The sequence below is a fragment of the Medicago truncatula genome, chromosome 8 (genome assembly GCF_003473485.1).
Source record: "Medicago truncatula cultivar Jemalong A17 chromosome 8, MtrunA17r5.0-ANR, whole genome shotgun sequence".
Taxonomy (NCBI): Eukaryota; Viridiplantae; Streptophyta; class Magnoliopsida; order Fabales; family Fabaceae; genus Medicago; species Medicago truncatula.
The window spans coordinates 19,973,712-19,999,488 of NC_053049.1; the positions used below are offsets into that span (position 1 = coordinate 19,973,712).

Here is a 25,777-nt window from a genome sequence, read left to right on the forward strand (position 1 = left end):
ATGCAGACAAATAGATACATGCAAAACAAAAGTTTGGATTTTTATCTATTTGGTAAGAAATATGTTAAAGTCTATATTTGTATGTATTGTTTTTGATAAGATCTAAAACTTATCACTAAAAAAACTATACGAAACTAGGATTCTAAGCTAAAACAAAAGAAGATAAAACTAACTAAGATAAAAATATATTAACATTTTCATTCATTTAGTTTCATTCCCATAATGGGACAATCCACTCAATATATATATATATATATATATATATATATATATATATATATATATATATATATATATATATATATATATATATATATATATATATATAGTAGTCTAAATAGAGCATAAGCATGCATATGGCATAATCTTGAGGACCCTAAGAAAGTACTAGAAGCATAGCAATTACCAATAACAACTAATATATAAAAATACTAAATAGCATAGTTTAACTAATAGTTTATTGGCCCAACTAAGCATCCTATCGGTTTTTGAATACAAAGGAATAAAATTTGTTTTTATTGTATGTAATGTTCAATACAGTGTATATTCTAACATGAATTATCGATTGGGAAGATTGTACAAAAAGGAAGTACCTAGATTGGAAAACATTATCGAAGGAATTTCTCAAGGATTGCTCTATCTTCATAAGTACTCAAGACTCAAAATCATTCATAGAGACTTGAAAGCAAGCAACATCCTTCTTGATGACAATATGAACACAAAAATTTCTTATTTTGGTATGGCGAGAATGTTCGCACAGCAGGAATTCATAGTAAAGTTGTGTTTGGTAACATAAATAAGCTAGCTTATAACTTGTTAGATTAGCTTATAAGCTCGTTGGATGAAAACGTGACGTGTTTTGTAACAAGTTTTTCTCATGAGCTTATAGCGTTTTTTGAAAAGTTAATTCAAGTAGCTTTTTAGCTTATAACTGGTAGCTTTTTATATTTTCTTCCTTTTTTGACCTTTATATCATTTTTTATATTTTACAAAATTTATTAAATATAATCTCAATTAAATTCATATATCACATTTATCATTTTAAAGACAAAAAATACTTTGAAATAAATTAAAATTGTTATAATAAATATATTAGTTAAAAATGGTTATAAATATAATTCATAACATATTAAATATATGTTCTTAAAAAAACATATTAAACTTATGTATACTTTTCTGTCATTTTATATTTACCAGTCATTTTAAACGCTAATTTTACCAAACACTTTAATTTCAATCAACTAGCTTTTCAGCCATAAGCTTCCAGCTATCAACTATCTGCTATCAGCCAGCTTTTCAGCTATCAGCTAACTTATCAGCTACCAGCTAACTTATAACTTAATTTTACGAAACACACCCTAAGTAATGGCAGGATTGTTGGGACGTAGTAAGTTTTCTATGCTTTACTTGCTCCAAATCTTTTATCGTTTAATATTACATGTACAAATTATTTGAGGTTATTCAAAATATTTGGTGGCGCAGTGTATACATGTCTCCAAAGTACGCCATGAAAGGAATTTGTTCTACAAAGGCTGACGTTTATAGTTTTGGAGTGTTGCTACTTGAAATTGTCTGTGGAAGAAAAAACAATAGCTTCTATGATGTTGATCGCCCACTAAATTTAGTAGGATACGTATGTGAAATTAGTCTCATCGAGTTTTTTCCTTTTTCAATATTAATAGTTGTTTCTAATTCTATTAAATTACTCACAGGCATGGGAGCTATGGAATAAGGGTGAGTATATAAAGTTAATGATCCAACATTAAATGACACATTTGTTCATGATGAAGTGAAAAGGTACATTCATGTTGGTCTCTTATGTGTAGAACAATATCCAAATGATCGACCTACAATGTCTGATGTTATATTAATGTTAGCAAACTAATATGAACTCACAACCGTACCAAGAAGACCAGCATTTTATGTTAGAAGAGACATCCTTGATGGACAAACAACTTCTTAAGTGCCAGACAATGACACCTATTCTACACCCGCAGTTTCAACTTCATGTGAAGTAGAAGAGAACATATAATCAATATATATGGTCATACACTCATTTGAAACAAACTTTTTTTTTTGAAGTGACATAGAAGGCAAGCTAGAATGTATATGTTAAATAAAAAATGGGTTGAAATTTTTTGGTTTATGATAGCAGTTAATGAAATATTGTTTTCTGTCTTTGTAAAAAACACTCAAATCGATCTTTATACTTGTATTTTTTTTCATTGTAGTTCTCGTTAATTTATTTTAATCGACATCATATATTTTTCTATGAATGTATTATATGTTTCTCCCCTTCAAGTCCCTATGGTAAGTGACTAATTGAATATAAATTATATCATAGAAAATAAACTAAATGAAAGTGTATCATAGGAACAAAAACTAAACAATGACTTACATGTATAATATGAGCTATTTTCTGAGGAAGATTAGGTAATTTGACTAATTTGTGCATAAATTTTGTGTTGTTTATACATAAATAATTTTTTTGTAGTTTTTAGCTTCAAGTTGTAATTAGATGTCTAAACAAGGTTGTTCCACAATCTAAAGAGAAGTTGTTAACATTAGATATCATCGTTCGTTCTACTTCCAACATTGAGAATTTGAGCCCGACAAAAGGTAGAAACACGGTATATTTGGATTTTTTTTATTTTTTAATAAGCAATAGACATTATTCAAGGGGAGTATAATACATACACAACCCCAAATCAGAAAAATAGAACAAGAAGCTTTACAAACAGTCTAGGGGACTTAAGCACCAATCATAGTAAGTTACGTGTTAAAGAGTTTCACATTGGAGAAAAGATGACTTGAACATGTGTTTATAGGGGTCAATCCTCACATCACAAGTAGGTTTTGTGGGGTTGTGTTAGGCTCAATTACGATTTCAAAGATGGTATCAGAGTCACTCCAAGAACCATTGCGTCACATGCTATCAGGTTTACGCCTAGATTGTTTCCCTTATAAGATGATAACAAAGGCTAATATATTTCTGCTTAATAATGTCGAACAAACAAATATCAGCCATAAATAAAGGATTGGATCAAACGGAATATTGATATATAGAAGAACTCTTCTTGATAACAAAGAGAGTCAAACGGTTCACAATTAACAGTTGGAAGATTTTGTTGCTATTGTTTTTATTTTCACATTATTAGGGAGATATTCTAGAGATTTGATTGGAGCATCAATTAGTATTTGCACATTCCATCTTTCTCTATAAATCAGAATTATATTTCCATTTTTCAATTCAATGAGGAAAATTTCCAGTCACATATTTATGTTCTTTTTTATATAAATTTTACTTTTCTTAACATGGTATCATTCGCTGCGTAAACGATCTAAGTTTCGCTTCCATTATTTGTCATGCCGCCTCCTATGGCTCTTGTTCCTCCATTTGATCATTCCATAGATCAAACCAGTCCCTTCTTCGTGCATCCCAGTGACGGTCCTTCTTCCGTCACGGTTACCCCAGTGCTCTCCGGCTCCAATTATCATACCTGGGCTCAATCTATCCGTAGAGCTTTTGGTGCAAAGATGAAGTTTGATTTTCTTGATGGTAGGATTGTAATGCCTGCAGATCCTTTTGATCCTTCATTTCGTGCCTGGAACCGTTGCAACATGTTGATTCTTTCTTGGATCATGAATTCGGTTAATGAATCCATTGTTCAATCCATTGTTATCATGGAAAACGTTGTTGATGTTTGGTTTGATGGAAAAGGATGGTTTGGAAGCTTGGAGAAGGTTTGGAAAAAGATTTAAGTTTTGTTATAAAATGTTTTATGTCAAGAAAAACGGACAAAAGAAAAAGATGAAGGGATTTTCTAAAAAATTGGGAAAAAAAAAGAGGGAAGTTAGTACGCCAAATGTTGTGAAGTTAGGAAAATTAAAAAGGTTGATATCGGCAGTGTAAAATGCCATAATATACAATGTAAATTGTGCCATTAAATTTTGTTAATACTGGCCGTCAAAACCTCCATAATGTACTGTAAATAGCGGCGGCCAAGCAAATTGCCGTAATACACTAGATATAGTAGTGGCGGTTAACAAAGACCACCGGTGAAAAACCACCCGAATATTAACACAATTTTTTGTAGTGACACAAAGATGTTAATTTGAAGAATCAAAATACCTTTTACGCTTTGGTAAAGCCAACAAAATGATCAACTCTAATTTCCCATGGTACGTAAGTTCTAATATTATTTTAATTAGGTAGGTGATTATTTACTGCTTATTCCACAGTAGACATTGTTATGTCATGTTAAATTTTAAAATAACTTTTAATCCGTTTGCATGTTAGCCTGTTAGAGTCTATTTAAAGATATTACAAAGTTTGAGATTGTTGGTCTATAAGATGGCTAATTAGTTTGTAAGATAGAGAGGGTGAATAGCTTTTTGAAGGTTTTTCCGGAGATTAATAAAAAGTGATGAGTTAATGAAATTGACTATTGGAATCGTGCGCGAACAATCACAATAATTTACAAAAAGATAAATCTATATGAGATAAGATTTTATCTAGAATTGAGAGATTCACGATACAAATCTTATATACAATCAAATATTAACAAACCTATAATGTACAAAACTTTTAGACAGTTTCAAACCATACCTATATGAAAAAAAATCACTAAGCTATCAATTGAAAACACAATGCATAAGAAATTGAAGAATTGAATAGATGTTGCAATCAATTGATCTAAGAAAATTAGTTAAAACCTAATTCAAGGAATTAGATTATCTTTTGATGAAAAACAACTTAGATCAACACTAGCAAATAACCTAACAATTATTCAATTTATCACATGCAATAGTAAAAAGTAAAGAGGATAGGGAAAGATAGATAACACCGATATTTTTATTGTGGTTCGCTCTTTCTCGTCCTCACTAGAGCTACTTCTACTCTTCTTGATAAAGTAAGCCCAAGGTCATCCACTATGTAACAAATGTTGAATACAATGTGTTTACAAGAGTTCCTTGAAATTAAACCTAATTCTTCAACCTTCAGATGAAATGATTCAGTGCAAGTCAGATAGTTTTGTGAAACGATTCAAACTGAAACGAGTCAATTCAAATGTGATACGATTCAAAAATTTGTGAATCGATTCATCTATAGTCAGAGACTTAGATGAGTCGATTCAGTGTATGATGAATCGATTCAATGTGCCAAAAGATGAACAATGACAGTTTTTCACAAGACTCAAGTGAAACCTAGACCAGGACACATAGATGTTGGGTGCTTTAACATGGTAGTCAAAATGCAATTAATAAAACGATAAACTAAACTAAAGAACATCATCAAAACATATAAAGAAAGCTCTGTAGGCTTCAGAGATGAATATGTTTATATCACAATTCAAATACAAGTATGGGATTAGGGTTTGGCATCAAGATAAGACCAAAAATTAAAAGTTTGTGATCAATACGCTTATAAAACAATTAAAAAAATGTATTGTGTATAGCTAGTTACTACATGTAAAGGGTGGATATGGATAGGTGCTGCAATCGCAGCTGCTTCAGTCAAATTATGCAAATCCTTTTATGCCTGGTCAAAAAGAAACAAAAGTATGCACTTAAAGGTACTTCAATACCTTAAAAGAGTCTAGTACGTATTTACAAATTCCAATCCCTTTATATTCTATCTTTATCCTTTTTTTTTAGTTTGTAGATGAGAAAGGTAAAAGAAAGGAGGGTAGGAGCAAAGGTATGGCGAATTCCAATGAATCCTATGATATCAAAAATTTCTTGAAGATGACTTCAAAGGACATGATATAATTTTTTTTAACTATTCATCAATTTTAGAAGCAACTATGGACTTGACAGAGAGGTTATGGACCCGTTTATAAGGTGACCTGAAAATGAGTTAAATTATTACTATTAAAAATTTACATATGACGTACACCATCTTCAAGTTACAAACAAATGTTTCTAATGTGGTAGTATTTTTTTCATGGTTGGTGATTTTTCTTTTGGACAAAACACACATACACACACACACACACACACACATATATATATATATATATATATATATATATATGGATTTCTTCAAATCCATAATTTCTCAGAGATTATAACTACTAAAAGTGTAATTATGTTAAGAACCATATGAAAATATTTAAGGAAATGCATATATATTTTGTCGTTGTGTTTCATGGTTTTAGGGAATCTTGGAATCAAGGCATGAAGTTGTTGTAAAAAGACTTTCAAAAACATCTGGACAAGGAATTGTGAAATTTAAAAATGAATTGTTATTATGCGAACTTTAGCACACAAATCTTGTATATCTACTTGGTTGTTGCGCATGCATTCATGAAGAAGAAAGGATTCTAATTTACAAATGAATATATGCGAAAAAAGTTTGGATTTCTATCTATTTTATGTGAATATGATGAAGCCTATATTTGTATGTGATGTATGTTATCAACAAATCAAAAGTTTAGATCACAATTACAATAAAACTTTAGTTTTCTTAACTAATATTTTCCATAATTATTGTGGATAGTTCACTAAAATAACGTTTTATCCTAAATTGAAAATAACAAGTGAATATCATGTTTTATGTAATAACCAATTCATAGAAAACTAAAATGGCATTTTTGTTTGCTACTTTTGACTTTTGAGTAGTATACACTTTAACATGAATTATTATGTTTTCATTGAGAAAATTGTACAAATAAAAGTTACTAGATTGGAAGAAGAACTTAAACATATAATAGAAGGAATTTCTCAAGGACTACTCTATCTTCAGAAGTACTCAAGACTCAAAATCATTCATAAAGACTTGAAGGCTAACAACATACTTCTTGATGAGAATATGAACGCGGAAATTTATGATTTCGGTATGGCAAGAATGTTCACAAAGCTAGAATCCACAGTTAACACCAACAAAATTGTTTGGACATAGAAAGTTTTCTTAGCTTTCTCTGTTCCTGCCTTTTCAGTGGATACATGTCTCCAAAATATGCCATGGAAGGAATTTGTTCAACAAAGTCTGATGTTTATAGCTTTGGAGTGTTGCTTCTTGAAATTATTTGTGGAAGAAAAAACAATAGCTTTTATGATGTTGGTCGCCCACTAACCTAATAGGACATGTATTTAAAATTCGTCACAGTGAGTTAATTTAAAATATATATTATTCCTTCTTCCTAATTGGATTTAACTCCCAACATTCATGGGAGGTATGAAATGATGGTGATTATGTACAATTAATGGATCCATCATTATTTGACACACTTGTTCCCAAACAAGTGCAAAGTTGCATTCATGTTGGTCTCTCATGTGTTGAGCAGTTTGCAAAATCAACCAACAATGTCTGATGTTATGTCATTGTTAACAAACAAATATGAACTCACAACCTTACCAAGAAAACAAGGGTTCTATGTTAGAAGAGAAATCTTTGACGGGGAAACAACTTCGTAAGTGTCCGACACTGACACATATTCTATGACAGTGATTTCTACCTCATGTGAAGTAGAAGAGAAAATATAAATAATACATTGGTCAAAAATTTCAAGCTAGAGTGAAAGTAAAGAAAAGGCATCAATATGATTTTAGTTTATGCAATATACCCATTTTCTGTTCGTGTAAAAATATTCTCGAAATTGTCCTTATAATATATATTTAGATTTTTCATCAAAGATGGGCGGGTGCCAAAGAACTTCAATTATCTTTGGAGCCTTTGGTGGATGGATAGACACATTAAACTTCTTCAAGATGATAAAATCAGTGATAGATGATGAAGCTACTGTTTGAGAGAGATTACTAGACAGGGAAACATTTGAGATAATGGAGGTGATGGATGATTTCCAATGGATCTTCTTGTCTTGAAACCTTTGTTGATTTCTAGCGAACCAGATAGCATTGAGGATGTTGATAATGGCTGCAGTAATAGTAAGTTTACATTGAGGGTTCCAGTTTCTTGAACAAATTTTCCAGATATCTTCAAAAGTATGGAATTGCAAATTGATGTTCAATATCGAAGCAAACCATCTCCAAACATTAACTGCATAAGGACAATGTAAGAAAAGATGTTTCCAGATTTGTCCTGCAAAGAGAACACATGGATGGAAGAGAGCAGCCTCTGAGGGACAAATTCTCATCTGTGGGAAGCTTGTCACGCATGAGTCTCCATGCAAGTAGGGATTTTGAAGGAGGGATGTCAATTGACCAGATTGTTTTGGTCCAGTTGAGCTTTGGAAGATGCTTTCTTTTGAATTCAAAGGCATCCTTAAGAGAAAGGTTTCCTGTTGAATTATGATTCCACACCAGACCATAAACTTGTTCATTAAAAGGGAGGATGACTTGATTCACAATGTTTCTCAATTGTGGAAAAACATGGTATAGAGAATGAGGAATGCTCCACTGTTTGTTAAATATATAATTACTCAATGAAGAGGGAAAAGGAGCAATCAAATCAGTAGTAGCATTAAGGGTTTGGAATAAGGAATCTCCACACCAATTATCAAACCAAAAGTTGATTTTCTTTCCATCTCCCACTAGCCAAGATGAATTTTTTCTAATAACCTAGAACTCCATTTTGATACCACTCCAAATGGAAGAGTAGATATGATGATTAATACACTGTGTACCTCTAAGAACTCTACTCTTAAGAATTTTTGCCCATTGTTCTTCAGATTGCAAGAGGTCCCAACAAAGCTTTAGGTTGGTAGATTCATTTAAACAAACCAGAGATCTTATATTTAATCCTCCTTCTTCATAAGGTGCACAAATCTTTTTCCAAGCAACTGTTACCATTTTCCTCTTTGTGATGTCTCCACTCCATATGAAGTTTTTTATCCATTTTTCTATTTCTCTGAGCAAGCTGATTGGCCAAGAATAGATTGACATAGTGTGAAGTAGCATAGATTGCACCACTGCTTTAACGAGTTGGACCCTGCCTGCAATGGAGAGGAGGGAGGCCTTCCAAGATGCAAGTTTAATTTTTACTTTATCTGCAATTGATTGGAAATGGATTCTCTTAGGCCTACCTTTGAATATGGGGGCACCAAGATAAGTAAAAGGTAGGGATCCCAAAGAAAATCCTAGCAGATTAACAATGGTGTTCAGTCTTTGATGCGAAATTCCTCCAGCATGTATTGATGACTTTCTGAGATTCATTATTTGGCCAGAACAATTTGCATACTTAGTCAAGAGATCCTTTAGAGCTGCTAGACCAGAGATGTTACCCTTGCAGTAAACCATCAAATATTTCTTGATGCTGAGGTCAAGCTTGTTCTCAGTAACCAACTTGGAGATTCCCCTGCTTAGAACTTCCTCAGCTATGCAAAAGAGAAGGGGAGAGAGAGGGTCTCCTTGTCTGACCCCTCTCTTACATTTGAAGAAACCCTCTTGAGAGCCATTGATACAAATTGAAACACAGGCTGAATGGAGAATGGAGCTTATCCAAAGATATGTTGATATGAATGAAGCAAAAAACTGATGAATAGATATAATTGAGAAAAAAAAAATTAAAATTTTGATTTTGATTTTGTTTAATAATTTCTTTATTATCCAAGGTTTTGTGTACTTTAATTCAATCGAAAATTAAATTTTAGATGAAAAAAAAGTGTGCCTTGTTAGTTATTTATTTGGCTTTCTTAGCAAGTTGTTATATTATGTGTATGTCAATGATTTTTTCTAATAATCATGAAATTGAACTTGTTTAGTTTCAAAATGGCTTTATGCACACTCATTTCTCTTTTCGAATAAATATGTGAATGTTTACAACATAGAATGCAAAAAAACAGATATGAAAGCCACAAACCAACACAGTACCTGAGCAGGATATAGTCTCCCTCTCTCGCCACAATGTCAGCCATATATATCCTATCCCATGCTGATTCTCACATGCGGCTACTCTCCACCTATCCTCAGCTAAGACTTCCGCCAATGTGTTTCCTCGAACCATTAAAATTTAATATAAATCCTTTGAATTTAGACATTCGCAAAATATGCCGGAGGTAGAAGCAACACAACGGCATTAGAAGCAACATCTCGACATCGACAAAGATACTATATAGAATCTGTCTATCACGATCTTTTGGTTTATGATGTGCTTCTTTTAAAAATGTTGGCTTAATGAGGCACCCTGCCTTTCCCACTCATATAAAAGTTACTCACTTGCCACGTTTTGGGTCGCATCACGCAAAAATCTTGGTCCAACTACAGGTGGATCCGGATTCAGTCCATAGAATAAGGTAACATGTCTTTAGATTTGAAGAGTGTACGTTTGGCTATAAAGACCTTAGAATAAGCTCCACTGGTGTAACTCACCAAGGTGACACCAACTTCATGAGAGTCAAAAGTTGGAGTCTTAAAAAATCTGATAATGACTTCAAAGAATATGAGTTGGAAGCACTTTTGAATTAAATAGAGATTTTCAAAAGTAGAGATTTTCGTCCCGTGGTAAAAAAAGTATTTCAGCTCCCTAAGTTTACCCCTTGTACAAGTGACAATTTTGACCTGGTCAAAGCCTACGTGTGAGTTGGACGCCACATAGGTAATTTTCAAATTAAAAAAAGAAAAGCAACAAATACATCGAAGGAATTAAATAAATGAAAAAGAAAAAAATAATAATTTCAAACCCAGGAAAAATTCAGCTTTAAGATCTTTCTCTCTTTACCTCCTTTATCTTCTTCTTGTTCTGCTAATAACTCTTGTTCTTCCAATTCTTCCTCTTCAACATGTTGGGTATTCCAACAATCCCTTCATAAATTATGGTTGTTTATTATTACTTTTTCTTAAAACAATGGGAAAAATACAATTACCTCCCCTGAGGTTTGTCTAACTGTAACCCACACTCCCTCTATTTTCTTATTTATCACAAACCTCCCCTACCGTTTCACTCTGTCAAACTTCCATCAATTTTAATTTTCAGAATAATTTATCATTCTCCACATTCTAAAATTTACACGGTCTTCATTTCCTGCAACAAGCATCACGTAAAATCCATGTTTATTACACAACAAGGGTGAAGAAGATAATTAATTTGGAGAACAAGCAAGATAGTTTAGCTTAAGTGTTTAGTGTTTATATGCTAATGCTACTCTATGATAGCTATTGTACTCTTACTTTTAGCTATATATGATTGTAAACATTGATCACAACATAATAAAATTCACTTTCTTCTTCTTCATAATAATGTTCGCTTTCAAAACGGTCTTCATTTCCTCCAACAAGCAACACTCCCTTCATAATAAGATGTGTTCATCGCTAAATGAGTCATTTTCTGAAGATGAGGTGCTAAGACGTGTTCATGCTCGTTTATTATGTGTAGAAGAAAATGCAGATGATCGTTCCACCATGTCCAATGTTATATGAATGTTGGCAAACAAAACTAAAGTCGATGTTTTGCCTAATAAACCAGCATACAATATTGGAACAAGAGTTTTTGAGGAAGAAACGTATGGCGAATACATGATAGATAGATGCAAGGATGACATTACTAAATTTATCGCATAAATTTTACACTATGGGTGTGTCAATACATGATGCATGTAATAGCACTAATATATTTTTCTTCTCCAGCATTGAGCCGTTAGAAAGACATTGAAAGTATTTGACATATGACTGGTTTTGTCATGTTCCAATGAAATATGTATAATCTAGGAATTTTGATTTTTGATTAACACGATTTAGCATACTATTTAGACATGCAAGTAAATTAGACAATGATATGCAAGATGTGAATCATAATAAATATAAAGATTGTGATAGAGAAATTACTTGTTGAGATTATCAAATACTTTAGTGAGGACTTTAACTTTCTTCTAATTCTTCGAGGATTTTCTTGAATTCTTGATCATTTTAATTGATTCTGACTTGTTTCTAGTTTTATTTTCCATCCGATCGCATGTCCCCTGCATTGTAAGATGTTCAACCCCGTGAAATTTAGCTATTTTACCGATTGAAATAAAAGAATTGACGTCATAAGAAGGAAACCGTGTTAACAAAATGCTATAAGTTGTAACTAGTTTTTGCAAATACTGGAATTATTTATAGAAAACAGTGTTAAGAAAATACTCTTAAGTTGTAAAACCCTCTTTTGAATGATGCAACATTTGACCAAATTTGTGCATAACTAAATCTAATTTGATTTTAATTTTCTGAAAAGGTTCCATTAATTTTATCATAAAAACATGCATTTAATATCATACAATCACTTCAGCCAAACATAATCAAAATTGATAATTCAAAATAATTTGCTCTAATTTATGTTCGCTAAACCACGTAACAACTAAGAAAGTTCCCCCTCAAAAAAAAAAAAAAAAAACTAAGAAAATTTCCAGTTTGTTGCATTGTTTTCCTAGGTAGAAATAAATGAATAAAGGATCCCATAAGCACTAAAAAATCGCTTGAATACTCCTCAATGAAATTAATTTAAGTATGACACAACAGCTAATGAAAAGATATTTTTTCTGAATAGTAACTAGATAAGAGCTATATAACATTTTTTATCAAAAGAGTGCAATAGATTAATCAAAGTCACAACTAATATAGACATATTCTTCATATTGCACAATTTTGAGAAGAAGAGAGTACAAGAGAGAAAGTGAAATAATATGTGTCTGCAGCACTAAGGAACTATATATATGATGAGGAGAACGGGGTTTTGCGGAGTTTAGAGGAATTGGATGTCGGAGTGCATCTCTTGTGATTCGGTGTTTTGTTTCCCCATCTCGGGATTCAAACTATGAAACTCTAATTTCTTAACCCTGAACTCAAACCAGTAGAGTTGTCCAACCCCTAATTTTACAAAATAGTTTCTTGCTCATGAGGGATTGAAGCAAGGAGACCAATTGGCTCTATTTTTATTTCTTATTGCACGATAAGTTCTTGTAGGATCAGTTGACAGAACGATCACATAAAGATGTATATCAGGCTTCTCAACAAGGGAAGAGATCTTGGTTTATTTGCTTCAGTTTGTAGACAATACAGTGCTTTTTGTGCAATGGTGGAGTGAATAATTTGTGAGGATGTTATTTAATTTCTAACCTTCATGGTAACATCAATTGTTTTCTTTGATCATGGAGAATCAACTTTATTCGTCATTTCCTCGTATATTGCCTCAATTTTCCTCGTTGTATGATGATCTGGATGGCATCCTTGATATGGATGCAGTCATCAATAGTGTGCCCATGGCATTTGTGGAAGCTTTACTTTTGTCCACGCCATTCTCTGTTGCGGTTGCCTTTGGAAATTTGACTACAGCTTCTTTGAACTCACACACGTGCACTTGCAAGGATCTTGTCCGTAGATACTGCAAGTTGTGTGTATCCTCTAAAATGACCAACAGGTCCTCAGTTATCATTTATAGGCCTTTCTTCCTTGTGTTTGTCCGTGTAGGGCCTTCTGAAGGATTCTACTTGAGGATCCATGATTCTTGATTTTCTAGAATCATCGGCGCTGAGCTTCTCCTCATACCTAATGTAGGTTTTCTTGAAGTTGAGGAACTCGTAAAGAGTTCTAGGATCTTTGACTCTGTTGGCCTTGCGAAAATTGATTCTTGGTCGAAGACCTCTTTCCAATAGATATAGTTTCATCTTTTCGTCCACTCCTCTGACTAATTTCTAGTTGAATCTTTCAATGTATTCTCAAAGAGGATCACTTTTTCCTTTAAAGATATCTTACAAGGTACAGTATTAGGTTGTCTTCTTTAGGAACTTTCTGCATACTTCCTCCCATGAGTCGATGGACTCCCTTCTCAGGATTTTGTACCATGACTTACCTCCTTTTTGCAGTGTTGTTGCAAAAAGCCTACATTTAACTGTTCCTCGTATGTTACGATAGTTGAGGATCGATTTAATGTTTTTGATGTTTTTGTCTGGACATGTGGTTCCATCATATGGATCCATTTGTGGAGGTTTCTCCAACCCTGTTGGAATACGTACTTCCTCAAATCTCCTCATGAAAGGACCACTACGAACCCATTCATTATCTTTTGAGAGGAGGATCGTGAACGATGAAGTTTTCCCTTCATTTGATGTCTTCGTCGAGAGGATCTTAATCTCCAGGAATGAAGCTCTTACTTATCCTATAGGTTTGAGGCATATAGGAATGTCGCAGTGTCGACATGTCCATTGTCATTTTTCCTTTTGTTCTTCAGTTTGATTAAGGTGGGGATTCTGCTGCTCAATCACCTAGTTTTGGTGATGCAAGGTTTGAATAATCTTGAAGAGCATTTCCAGTCTTGATGTTTCTATTAGAGATGGGAAGGCAGTGCCACCATCTCGTTGATTGACACGGTGGACTTTGATTCTTAAAGTGGCTTTTCTCACTAATGACAATTTTGATGTTCTGAATTTATTTTTTTATTTTTTTTGGATATTTTGGTAGTTTTGATATTTTGGAAAGAAACAAATGGGAAAACAAGATTGCCACAACAGGCGCCACTAATCTGAGGTGATCAAAAGACATTCAAGTCAGTATGTGAAATGGTGTAGACGGGTGTATTTTGCAAGAGACACTTTGATGCTCAATTAAGAATGTGAGCAAAATAGTGTAAGAGTAAAAGGGAGATCCTTTGGATGTTCACTTCCCTTCGAGGACTGAGAAAATCCTTTTATATATGTCAGGAATGGGAATCCTCGGAATAGTGGCTAGTAGTCATTGGTTGATCGTTACAGAAGGCGGGTTATGTAACCGTCAAAGGTTCGTATTGAAGTGGGGGAAAGCGTTTTGAAATCCTTAGGGATCTCAGGCTTCTTACCATTGCAAGCACTCCTCCCTTTTGGGTGGGGGTGCGAATAACTCAATTTAGGACTTTGTCGATTGAGCCTAGTTTTTCGATCATAGACTGTCGAGCAAGGCCCTTTAGGCAATATTTAACAAAGAATAAAATTAAAATTAAAATATTCAGAAACTCTCATACATATTATTTTTAGGTGTAAACAGTTTCTAAATTTTTATTAACCAATTTAGTTTCAAAAGTTTGATTCGGTTATTTTTTTTTTTCACAGCCTTACATATGGTGATAGTGCTAGGCTCTGGTGGTCCAAGAAAATTATTTGAGGGTATAGAAATGGAATTGTAGATTAATTTTGCCAATTTTTTTTTTTTTTGAGGGACTTTTTTGTAATATTAAATTTAAGATTTTTGCCAAAAAAATTTATATAAACTTATCATTAAGCAGTGTTCTCTACTGTAGATTGTCATTCCAGTCCCAGTTTCCCATTCTTCATATGAATAACAAGATTTGAAGGAGTGTATGTGGACGTCGATAATAGATACCACTACCGCCACTGTAACATGTAATTTTCATCTCATCTTGCAAATTATTACGAATGAAAATTGTAACCAAGGAAACATTGCTTGCATTGCATAAACAGAATGCAAAGGTAAGAGCAAACAATACGAAGTAATAGTTTATCACTACTAAAAAAATTAAATTTAGTGAGGGAAAACGTAAAATCCCTCTCTAATTCCGTCACTAAATTTTGCGACCAAGAAATTTGTGAGGAATTTTATTTTTTCCGTCACTAATTTCCCTCGTTAATTTTGCTTTTTCTAGTAGTGTATGTTGGCATTTTGAAATTTAAATTTAGTTCACCCAGCAATTGACGATCAAACCTTCCTGCATTATGAGAGGGTAAAACGAATTAATAACATTGTAATGCAAGAGTTATTAAAAAAAAATAAAAGATATTATTGTTGTGATTTCAAAATTTCGTTGTTAATCTAGTGTTGATATGCTAATAAAGAATAGCTGCTAACAAACATACTCATGTACAAATTTGGAAGTGGATGTAGTTATTAGAAATCGTGGTTGGGCCTAACACAACCCCACAAAACCGGCTTGTGAGGTGAGGATTGCCCCCACTTATAAACAAATTGTCAGGCCAACTCCTAACCGATGTGGGACTCTTAACACACCCCCTCACGCTCAGGGTTGCACATCTGAAGTGTAAACACAAATGACGGGTGGCCCGATAACGGAAACCTGATAACAGGTGGCCCAAAGAATCGTGAAGAGGCTCTGATACCATATTAGAAATCGTGGTTGGGCCTAACACAACCCCACAAAACCTGCTTGTGAGGTGAGGATTGCCCCCACTTATAAACAAATTGTCAGGCCAACTCCTAACCGATGTGGGACTCTTAACAGTAGTATCTCATAGGCATTAACCACAATCCAAAAAAAAAAAAAGTTAAACTAAGTAGAGGAAGTGTGTAGAAATTGAATAATCATGTTGAAAATGAAACAAACTTATGCACATTACATACAAATGGAAGATTGAACTTACTATATGCAAAACCAAAAGCAAACCAAGTTCAGTAGTCATGTCCACACTAGAATAGTGAACAGAGAGTATTAGGTTAATTCACGGATTCACTTGTGTGATGAAGCTTACTGATTGACAAAGCTTGAAGAACGATGACGAGTGGTGAAACACGAGATCTATTCGTGAAATAAGGGCAAACGGCGAACAAGGAGGTTTAAGGGCGAAGGGAAAACGATGGCGAGTATGAGATTTGAAAGGGAAAACGGCTTGTGTTCATCATCACCCTTATAAGGAAAACGTCAAAAAGAAAAAAAGTTGTGATCAAGCTGATTCCACAGAGACGTTGTGAGACAAAAAAAAATTGAAAAAGAAAGGAAGGAGATTGATGAAACAAATTATGAAGTAAAGAGAACTAATATTCATTTCATACAAAATAAAATAAACAGCCGTAAAAAAGCTCCACATCAAAAGTCATTGTGATGGCAAAAAGAATATCATAAAGTTATGAGCCAATTTATATACAAGGTAGTGCCTACTGCCTAGTGAACTCATCATGATTAATAGTAGACTCAGAGGCCTTATTCCAACACAATGCCTCCACAGATTGAAATGTTGAAAGCATAATGGAACCAGAACTCACCCCCAAATAAGCAAAGAATCAACAGTTAACACCAACAGAATTGTTGGGACATAGTAAGTTTTCTAAGCTTTCTTTGTTCTTTCCTTTTTATCCAAGATTACACAAAAAGTTGAGATTATTATTAACTAAATTTTGGAGAAGTCGATATATGTCTCCAGAATATGCCATGGAAGGAATCTGTTCAACAAAGTCTGATGTTTATAGCTTTGAAGTTTTTCTTCTTGAAATTATTTGCGGAAGAAAGAACAGTAACTTCTATGATCTTGATCGCCCACTAAACCTAATAGGACATGTATGTTAAATTATCAGTCACATTGAATTTATTTTAAAATTATATCATTTCTTATTCCTAATTTGATGAAACTCTGAACAGGCTTGGGAGCTATGGAATGATGGTGAGTATCTACGGTTACTAGATACATCATTAAGTGATACATTTGTTCCTGAAGAAGTGCAAAGGTGCATTCATGTTGGTCTCTTATGTATTGAGCATTATGCAAATGATCGACCAACAATGTCTGATGTTATATCAGTGTTAACAAACAAATATGAACTCACAACCATGCCAAGAAGACCAGCATTCTATTTTACAAGAGAGATCCTTGAAGGGGAAACAACTTTGAAAGTGTCGGACTGTGACACCTATTCTACGACAACAATTTCTACCTCGTGAAGTAGAAGGGAAAATATAAGTAATATATTTAACGCCCACTTTTGATTAATTAATTATTTAATCGAGTCTAGACGAGTTATATTATATTTATATAATATATGTGTGATTTATGTGAATTATGATGATTTATGACTATTTAGATGACTTGGATGATTTTAGATGAGTTATGTGATGTGACGATTTTTATGAGGTTATGAGACTTATTTTGTTGTTTAATAAAATAAGATTTGAAAATAAAATAAAATATTTAGTTAAGGGCTGTTTTGAGATTTTAGAGAGTTTTGGGGGAGAAAGTGAGATAAGATATTAGGAGGAGGTATATAAAGAGAAAACCTAGTTTTAGAAAACACTTGGTACGTACGATCAAACTTTGGAAAAAGGAGGAAAAAGCCATAGAAGGGAGAAGTCAGAGAGAGAGCTGCGATTTCTTCAATTAAGGTAAGGGTGAGACTAACTGTGCAATTTTATTAATCGTGTAATCCATCCGGTTGTAATTAGCAAGAAATAGGATTGAATTGGAGAAGTCGAGAATTAGGTCAAATTAATAGAATTGATGATTAAACGGTGAAAATTGGTTAGATTGATGTAGAAATTGTTCTTTGACCTTAGATTATTAATAGGATGAATTCTGGAATCGAAATTAGGCTTTAAACCATGTGAGATGTTGGATTTTCGTGAAAAACTGCATTCTGCCCGAGCCTATGTTCATCACTCGCCCTCGCGAACGATGATCCTCACCTCGCGAGTGATGAAGTTCATCGCTCGCCACGCGAGCCATTTCCTTTCGCCTCGCGAGTTACAAGTCGTAGGTCGCCACAGCGAACAACCTTACTCGCCATAGCGAGCATGACCAGAGAGCATGTTGAATTCTTGAATTTTGACTTTTGAGTTGAACCTTAGATGCTTTGAGTGCCTAAAGATGTTTATTAAAGATTAAATGATGACTTAGAATGAGATTAAACCTGGTTTAGCTTAGAACAACCTTAGTTGGAATTCTGGCTTGTATTCGCCATGGCGAGCAGATGCTCTCGCCTCGCGAGCACTTCCAGAACTGAGTGCAAGTTAGAATGTCGTGATTAGGGATGGACCCTTAGGTAGTAATGTGACCTATACAAGATGTTAACTGCAATCTGTGAAGCTATTATGAACTGTTAAGTTGATTATAATGTGATTTAATGATTAATTTCATTACTTGAGATGTTAATGAATGAATGATTGAGTTGATGCTTGCTTTTATTTGATATCCCTATATGATGTCATAATGTTGTTGTGAACTGCTTATGCTACTATTGTTATTTAACCAAGTTGCATGAGTCATTGTAAGATGAATAAGATGATGTTGTACCTCCAAATTATTGGATATATATGAGATGATAATTAAGATGTTTTAATAGATTGAGTCCATGCAGTAGCATACATTTGTTGGGGGCTCATGCCCTAGAACTTTTTCCTCACCACGATGGAGCATTAGCTCAAAATAATGTTGGGGGCTCATGCCCTGAATTGGTACCACGTGCATATAAGAGGTCTAAGTTGCATAGTCGCATAGTCGAGTCAATGATGAATGATGATATGATGCTATGATGATATGAGATGTTTATGTTGAAGATTTATGATGTTAATTATGATTGTTGAATTATATTGATAAATATTATTGTTTTATGAAATCTCACCCCTTCTGCTTGAAAACGTTTCTCTTCGTATGAGTAACTTGCAGGTGATCGAGCGTAGGTTGCTGTTGTGCTGTCGTGAGTGGCCTTGCCTCACTGAGTCCTAGGTTGCTCTGATACGTAACGAGATGGGGTTTATGATATGCATGCTTCATTTCCTTTACGTGTTCATTTATGATGTTTTATGATGTTTATTTGAGATATTATGATGGGGCCTACGTGCCAAGACAATTTATGATTTTTGAATTAACTCCGCTGCGATGATTGAAATATTTTGTTGGAAGTTAAATTGTTCTTTAACTGTTTTTAGATTATGTGAAATGTGATATCCCGTTTGAGATGTTTACTCTGATATTTGTTAAGAAATTTTTATGTTGGGAAAACGAGGTGTTACAGTAATTACCTACCGCCGAGGGCAAAAAAATCATTTCTATGTATTTTTAGGAATTTTTGTATGTTAGAAAAGCAATTTTCATGTCACTCTTGGCTAGAGGTTATGTGGTTTTTTTTTTTTACTTTTTATTTTTTGGTGGTGGCCGGGGTTTGAACCCCGGACCTTACATATATTATGCATTGTACATATCAACTAAGCTAAACTTACGAGGACTGATTTTTGTACTATACATGTGGACAAAATATTTAAAGTTGAAAAAATCAATATTACTGTTTTAAAATAATTTTGCCACTGCACGCCATTTATATATGCGTGGACACATATTTTATATAATCTCATCATCATATATTTTAGTATGAGCTAAAAAATCATATATTTAGTATAGTGATGATAATATTGTAAATAAATTATTTGATTTGGTAAAAAATGACTATATTGTAAATTTAATACTACCACGCACTGTCTCTAATTATAAGACTATTTTGATAAATAAAAAAAAATAGTTGTCCCTTTTTATAAGACTCGGTTGGTAGTTTCATACATTAATTATTTTTTTACCGACATATCCCTATTTTATTTTACATCTTTTTATTCAATCAACAATAAATATTATGTTAAAAACAAAAACTTATCTCTCTCTTAAATTTAAGATAAAATTGTGATTACAAACAATCAATACAAAACAAAATCATGATTACAAACAAATTTAATATTACCACTAGCGTTCTTAATTCTAATGATTTGGTTAAAAATGTCGTGTATTTAAGGACGGAGATAGTACATTAAAATATGAAGAAAATAATTAACGTACAAAAAGTTGGTGTATATATTTTAACATTTTTATTTATGTATTATAATAAACGATGAAGTCAAAGAATTTGCACCCTCCTGGATATGCCACCGGCAAGAGTGCAATTGTTTAGCCAATGAATTTTTTTTTTTACTTTGAATATGCTTTTGTGTAGAAGGAAGTTACGGATTTGACTTAATTTAATGTGGCCAAATGATGGTCATAATTTAATTTCATTACTTCACTTCAATTCAATAGAAAATAAAAACATTTAAATTCCTTCAATAATTATGTATTAAAGTAAACTTATCTTCTCCTTTGCCTTTACAAAAAAGTTATAGAGAAAGGCACTCCTAGTGCAACTTTTGTAGTGGAAAAATAAAGATAAAGTTGATTTGACATTAACTTTGTGAACTAGAACAAACTCTGATAAGGGCCTAAAATCACTTGTTTAAAACTTGCAACCCAAAGTTGGACAGTGCAGATTGCAAGAGCTGAGTATATTTCTCTCTTTTTTTTGAAAAAATATTCATCGATCATGATAAGCTTTAAAATAGAGAAACAAGTTGTATTGATATACTTATGGTTGTGGTGGATTACTACTACTAATATTTGTGTTAAAGCTATGAAAGATAGTTTAAGGCCAGGTGATACATTGAATTCCAATTCCTCTCTATGTTCTAAACAAGGCAAGTATTGTCTTCAATTCAGCAACACTATGGCCATTATAACATACCGTTGTTTGGTTATAAGTACTGATAACGACACAAGAGTGTGGATGTACGATAGAAATCAACCCGTAGACGTAAAATCAGCAGTTCTATCACTAGACTACTCTGGTGTGCTCAAAATAGAATCTCAAAATAGGAAATTACCAATAATCATTTACTCTTCACCTCAACCTACCAACAACACTATGGCCACTATTTTAGACACGGGTAACTTTGTGCTTCAACAACTTCACCCAAATGGGACAAAGAGTATATTATGGCAGAGTTTTGATTATCCCACAAATGATTTGATCCCAACGATGAAGTTGGGAGTTAATCGAAAAACTGGACATAATTGGTCATTGGTTTCATGGATGACTCCTATTCTTATAAATTCAGGTGAGTTTAGTCTTGAATGGGAACCAAAACAAGGTGAATTGAACATCAAGAAACGCAGCATAGTGTATTGGAAAAGTGGAAAACTTAAAAGCAATGGAATATTCGAGAACATTCCCGCGAATGTTCAACATATGTATCAGTACATTATTGTCTCTAACAAGACGGAAGAGTCTTTCTCTTTCGAAGTTAGAGATGGAAAGTTAATGCAATGGTACCTATCCCCGAAGGGGAGGTTAGTAGGTGATGATGGATATATTGCTAATACAGATATGTGTTATGGATATAATAATGATGGAGGGTGCCAAAAATGGGAGGATGTACCAACTTGCAGGGAACCTGGTGAGATGTTTCAGGAAAAGGCGGGAAGACCAAGCACGGACAATTCAACGTGGTGGTTTGAACGGGATGTGACTTATAGTTACAGTGATTGCAAGATGAGATGTTGGAAAAATTGTAGCTGCAATGGATTCCAAGTATTGTATGATAATTTGACTGGATGTATATTCTATTTATGGAATTCGACACAAGATGTTCACATGGTTCCGAATACCTTTTACACCTTGGTAAAGCCAACAAAATCAACTCCGAATTCCCATGGTACGTAAGTTATAATATCATTTTAAATAGATAGGTTCCAGGTGATTTTTTTTAGAAGAGGTTCCTATTGATTATTTACTGCTTATTCCATCGTAGACATCGTCTTCCTTTATATCTAGTGAAACAGGTGAAATTCAAATCAGATTAGGTTTTGTGAAACAAATGTTCCTATATATATATAATAATAATTATTATTATTATTATTAATATAATTATAATAATAATAATAATGATGATAATGATTCCAAAAGTCATATTTATAAACGATGTTTATAAATTTGAAGGATATAGGATTAGGGTTTGGCATCAAGATAAGACCAAAAATTAAAAGTTTGAGATGAATATCACAATTCAAATTGATTTTGTACAGTCAATGCAGGTAGAAGGTGGATATGGATAGGTGCTGCAATCGCATCTGCTTTACTCATATTATGTCCACTCCTTTTATGCTTAGTCAAAAAGAAACAAAAATATGCACTTAAAGGTACTTGAATGTATTTACAAAATCAAATCCTTTTTTTATTTTCTTTCTATCTTTATCCTTTTTTTTTCTGGTTTTGTAGATAAGAAAACTAAAGATTTGGCGGATTCCAATAAATCATATGATATCAAAGATCTTGAAGACGATTTCAAGGGACATGATATAAAAGTTTTTAACTTTACATCAATTTTGGAAGCAACTATGGAGTTTTCCCCAGAAAACAAATTAGGACAGGGAGGCTATAGACCTGTTTACAAGGTGATTTTAACCTATTGTAATTATACATTAATAATTAAGTTTGTTTAAAACAAGTTTTAAATAACCCTTACAATTTACATATGGCACGATCTTCATGTTGCGAAAAAATGTTTCTGATGTGGTAATATTTTTTTCATGGCTGGTGATGTATGTTTTGGACAAAACATAAATATACATTTTTTAGGTATTTTAGAATGATTGTCAACTTAAGTATTTGTGATTACTTCAAATCCATTATTTTATTCAAAGTTTGATATTGTAACTACAAAAAGTGTATTTTATGCTAAGAACCAAAAGAAAAGTATTTACAGAAATGCAAGTAAATTTTTTCCTTTTGTTTTACGATGTCATGGAATCTTGGCAACAGGGCAAGAAGTTGTTGTAAAAAGACTCTCAAAAACATCTGGACAAGGAATTGTGGAATTCAAAAATGAATTGGTATTGATATGTGAGCTTCAGCACACAAACCTTGTACAACTACTTGGTTGTTGCATTCATGAAGAAGAAAGGATTCTAATTTACGAATACATGCGAAACAAAAGCTTCGATTTCTATCTATTTTGTGACAATAGGTTGAAGGATATCTTTGCGTGTGAAGTTTTTTTTTTATGAAAAATTCGAAAAATTGTGTTCGTTATTATGTAACGAACACAATTACAACAAATATTTTGAGTTCTTAACTAATATTTCCATAATATTGTGGATAGTTCACTAAAATAATGTGTTATTCTAACTAGAAAATAACCAAGTAAATATCATTAGTTAAGAAAACTAAAATAGCATTTTTGTTTGCTACTTTTGAGTAGTATACATTTTAATATTAATTATTATGTTTTCATTGAGAAGATTGTACAAAAAAGAAGTTGCTAGATTGGAAGAAGCGTTTGTACATAATAGAAGGAATTGCTCAAGGATTACTTTATCTTCTTAAGTACTCAAGACTCAAAATCATTCATAGAGACTTGAAGGCTAGCAACATACTTCTTGATGAGAATATGAATGCAAAAATTTCTGATTTCGGTATGGCAAGAATGTTCGCCCAGCAAGAATCAACCGTTAACACGAATAGGATTGTTGGGACATAGTAAGTTTTCAAAGCTTTCTCTTTTCCTTCCTTTTTATACATGATTACATAAAAAGTATGAGATTATTATTAACTTTTGGTGCAGTGGATACATGTCTCCAGAATATGCAATGAAGGAATTTGTTCAACAAAGTCTGATGTATATAGCTTTGGAGTGTTGCTTCTTGAAATTATTTGTGGAAGAAAAAACAATAGCTTTTATGATGTTGATCGCCCACTAAACCTAATACGACATGTATGTTATATTATTAGTCACGTTGAATTTATTTTAAAAATATATCATTCCTTGTTCCTAATTTGATTAAACTTCTAACAGGCATGGGAGCTATGGAACGATGGTGAGTATCTACAATTATTGGATCCATCATTAAATGACACTTTTGTTCCCGAATAAGTGCAAAGGTGCATTCATGTTGGTCTCTTATGTGTTGAGCATTATGCAAATGATCGTCCAACAATGTCTGATGTTATATCAGTGTTAACAAACAAATATGAACTCACAACCATACCAAAAAGACCAGCATTCTATGTTAGAAATGAGATATTTGACGGGGAAAGTACTTCAAAAGTGTCTGACACATATTCTATGACAGGGATTTCTACCTCATGTGAAGTAGAAGTGAAAATATAAGTAATCGATATATATTGGTAAAAAATTTCAAGCTAGAGTGTAAGTAAAGAAAAGGCTTGGATATGGTTTTAGTTTATGAAATATACTCATTTTATGTGTGTGTAAAAATGTTCTCGAAATGGTCCTTATAGTTTATTTTAGATTTTTCATTATCCATGATATATCCCTGTTTCTGCCATTGAAAAAGCATACCACCAATCACAAAAAAGGTAACTTCTTTTTAGTTTAATTGCTATCACAAAATCAGGAAGTGGAAAAACCAAATACAAATGGGGAAACAATATACTTATATTTAAGGCATTTTTGATTCCTTAACTATTTTGCTAGTATCGTTTTGGCCCTTAATTAAATATTGATTTATTTTAGTATCTTAATTTTCTCTCTGTTACACATTTTGGTCTTTTGCGTTAGTTTTAATTCAAAAACGTTTGGGTTTCTTCATCTTCTTCCCCTCTTCTTCATCTTCCTATCATCTCCATCAACCTTCAACAACAAAAATCCAAGAAAAATTTCAGAAGAAAATGAAACAGTTTTGAATTAAAACTAATGGAAAAGACCAAAATGTGTAACCGATAGAAAGTTAAGATACCAAAATAAATCAATATTTAATTAAGGGATACTAAAAAAGCTTGGAATACTTTTCTATGTGAAAAACTATCAATAAAAAATGATCTTTTTAAAAAAGGAATATGTAATGATTCATTGTGTGTTCTTTGTGGGGAACATAATGTGACAATTTCACATCTCTTTATGGAGTGTTATTGGTCAAAGCATATATGGTTTGCTTCCTCTTCAAGTGTGGTATTTAATTCGTATGATTTTAGATACGTTCCTTTTAATAAGTGGTTGGAGGATAATACTGTAGATGTTAATGAGGATATTATAGTCCATGTTTTGGCCTTGTGTTATGAGATATGGTGTGCTAGTAATAAGAAATGTTTTAAGGGGACTGAGGTTGATGTGGCTGCTAAAGCTTGTTTTGCCAAACTATTATTTTGACGCTGTTCTTTGTTGCTTGTTAATTTCCTAGCATATTGTTTCTCTCTTTATAGACTAGAATTACATCTTGTTAAAGCACCCTAGTGATCTATGGCATAATGTTTCTTTGTGTCAAAATTTCACATACTTTCAGAACACTTGTTCGGTTCAAGTGAATTGATTCAAGGTTAATTGAATCATATCACACAAGCTCTCTGACTTTGTGTGAATCGTTTCAAAACACCTTCAATC

At 32.9% G+C, this 25,777-nt stretch overlaps 2 protein-coding genes across 2 annotated transcripts in view; both read left to right on the forward strand.

Moving 5' to 3' along the window:
• Positions 1 to 11,460, forward strand: part of LOC11426177 (G-type lectin S-receptor-like serine/threonine-protein kinase At1g67520) — a 76,881-nt gene extending 65,421 nt beyond the window's left edge. Inside the window, 1 exon segment of the mRNA XM_039829038.1 lies at positions 11,214 to 11,460. Within this exon segment, the coding sequence (XP_039684972.1) occupies positions 11,214 to 11,460 (247 nt within the window).
• Positions 11,461 to 20,873: 9,413 nt separating this feature from the next.
• LOC11413393 (G-type lectin S-receptor-like serine/threonine-protein kinase At1g67520) lies at positions 20,874 to 24,785 on the forward strand. Its single transcript, XM_039829039.1, is given in 8 exon segments — positions 20,874 to 22,093; positions 22,464 to 22,577; positions 22,657 to 22,848; positions 23,044 to 23,394; positions 23,679 to 23,916; positions 24,002 to 24,024; positions 24,027 to 24,151; positions 24,233 to 24,785. Coding segments are annotated over 8 exon segments (2,526 nt in total). The 5' UTR covers positions 20,874 to 20,925; the 3' UTR covers positions 24,548 to 24,785.
• The last annotated feature ends 992 nt before the right edge of the window (positions 24,786 to 25,777 follow it).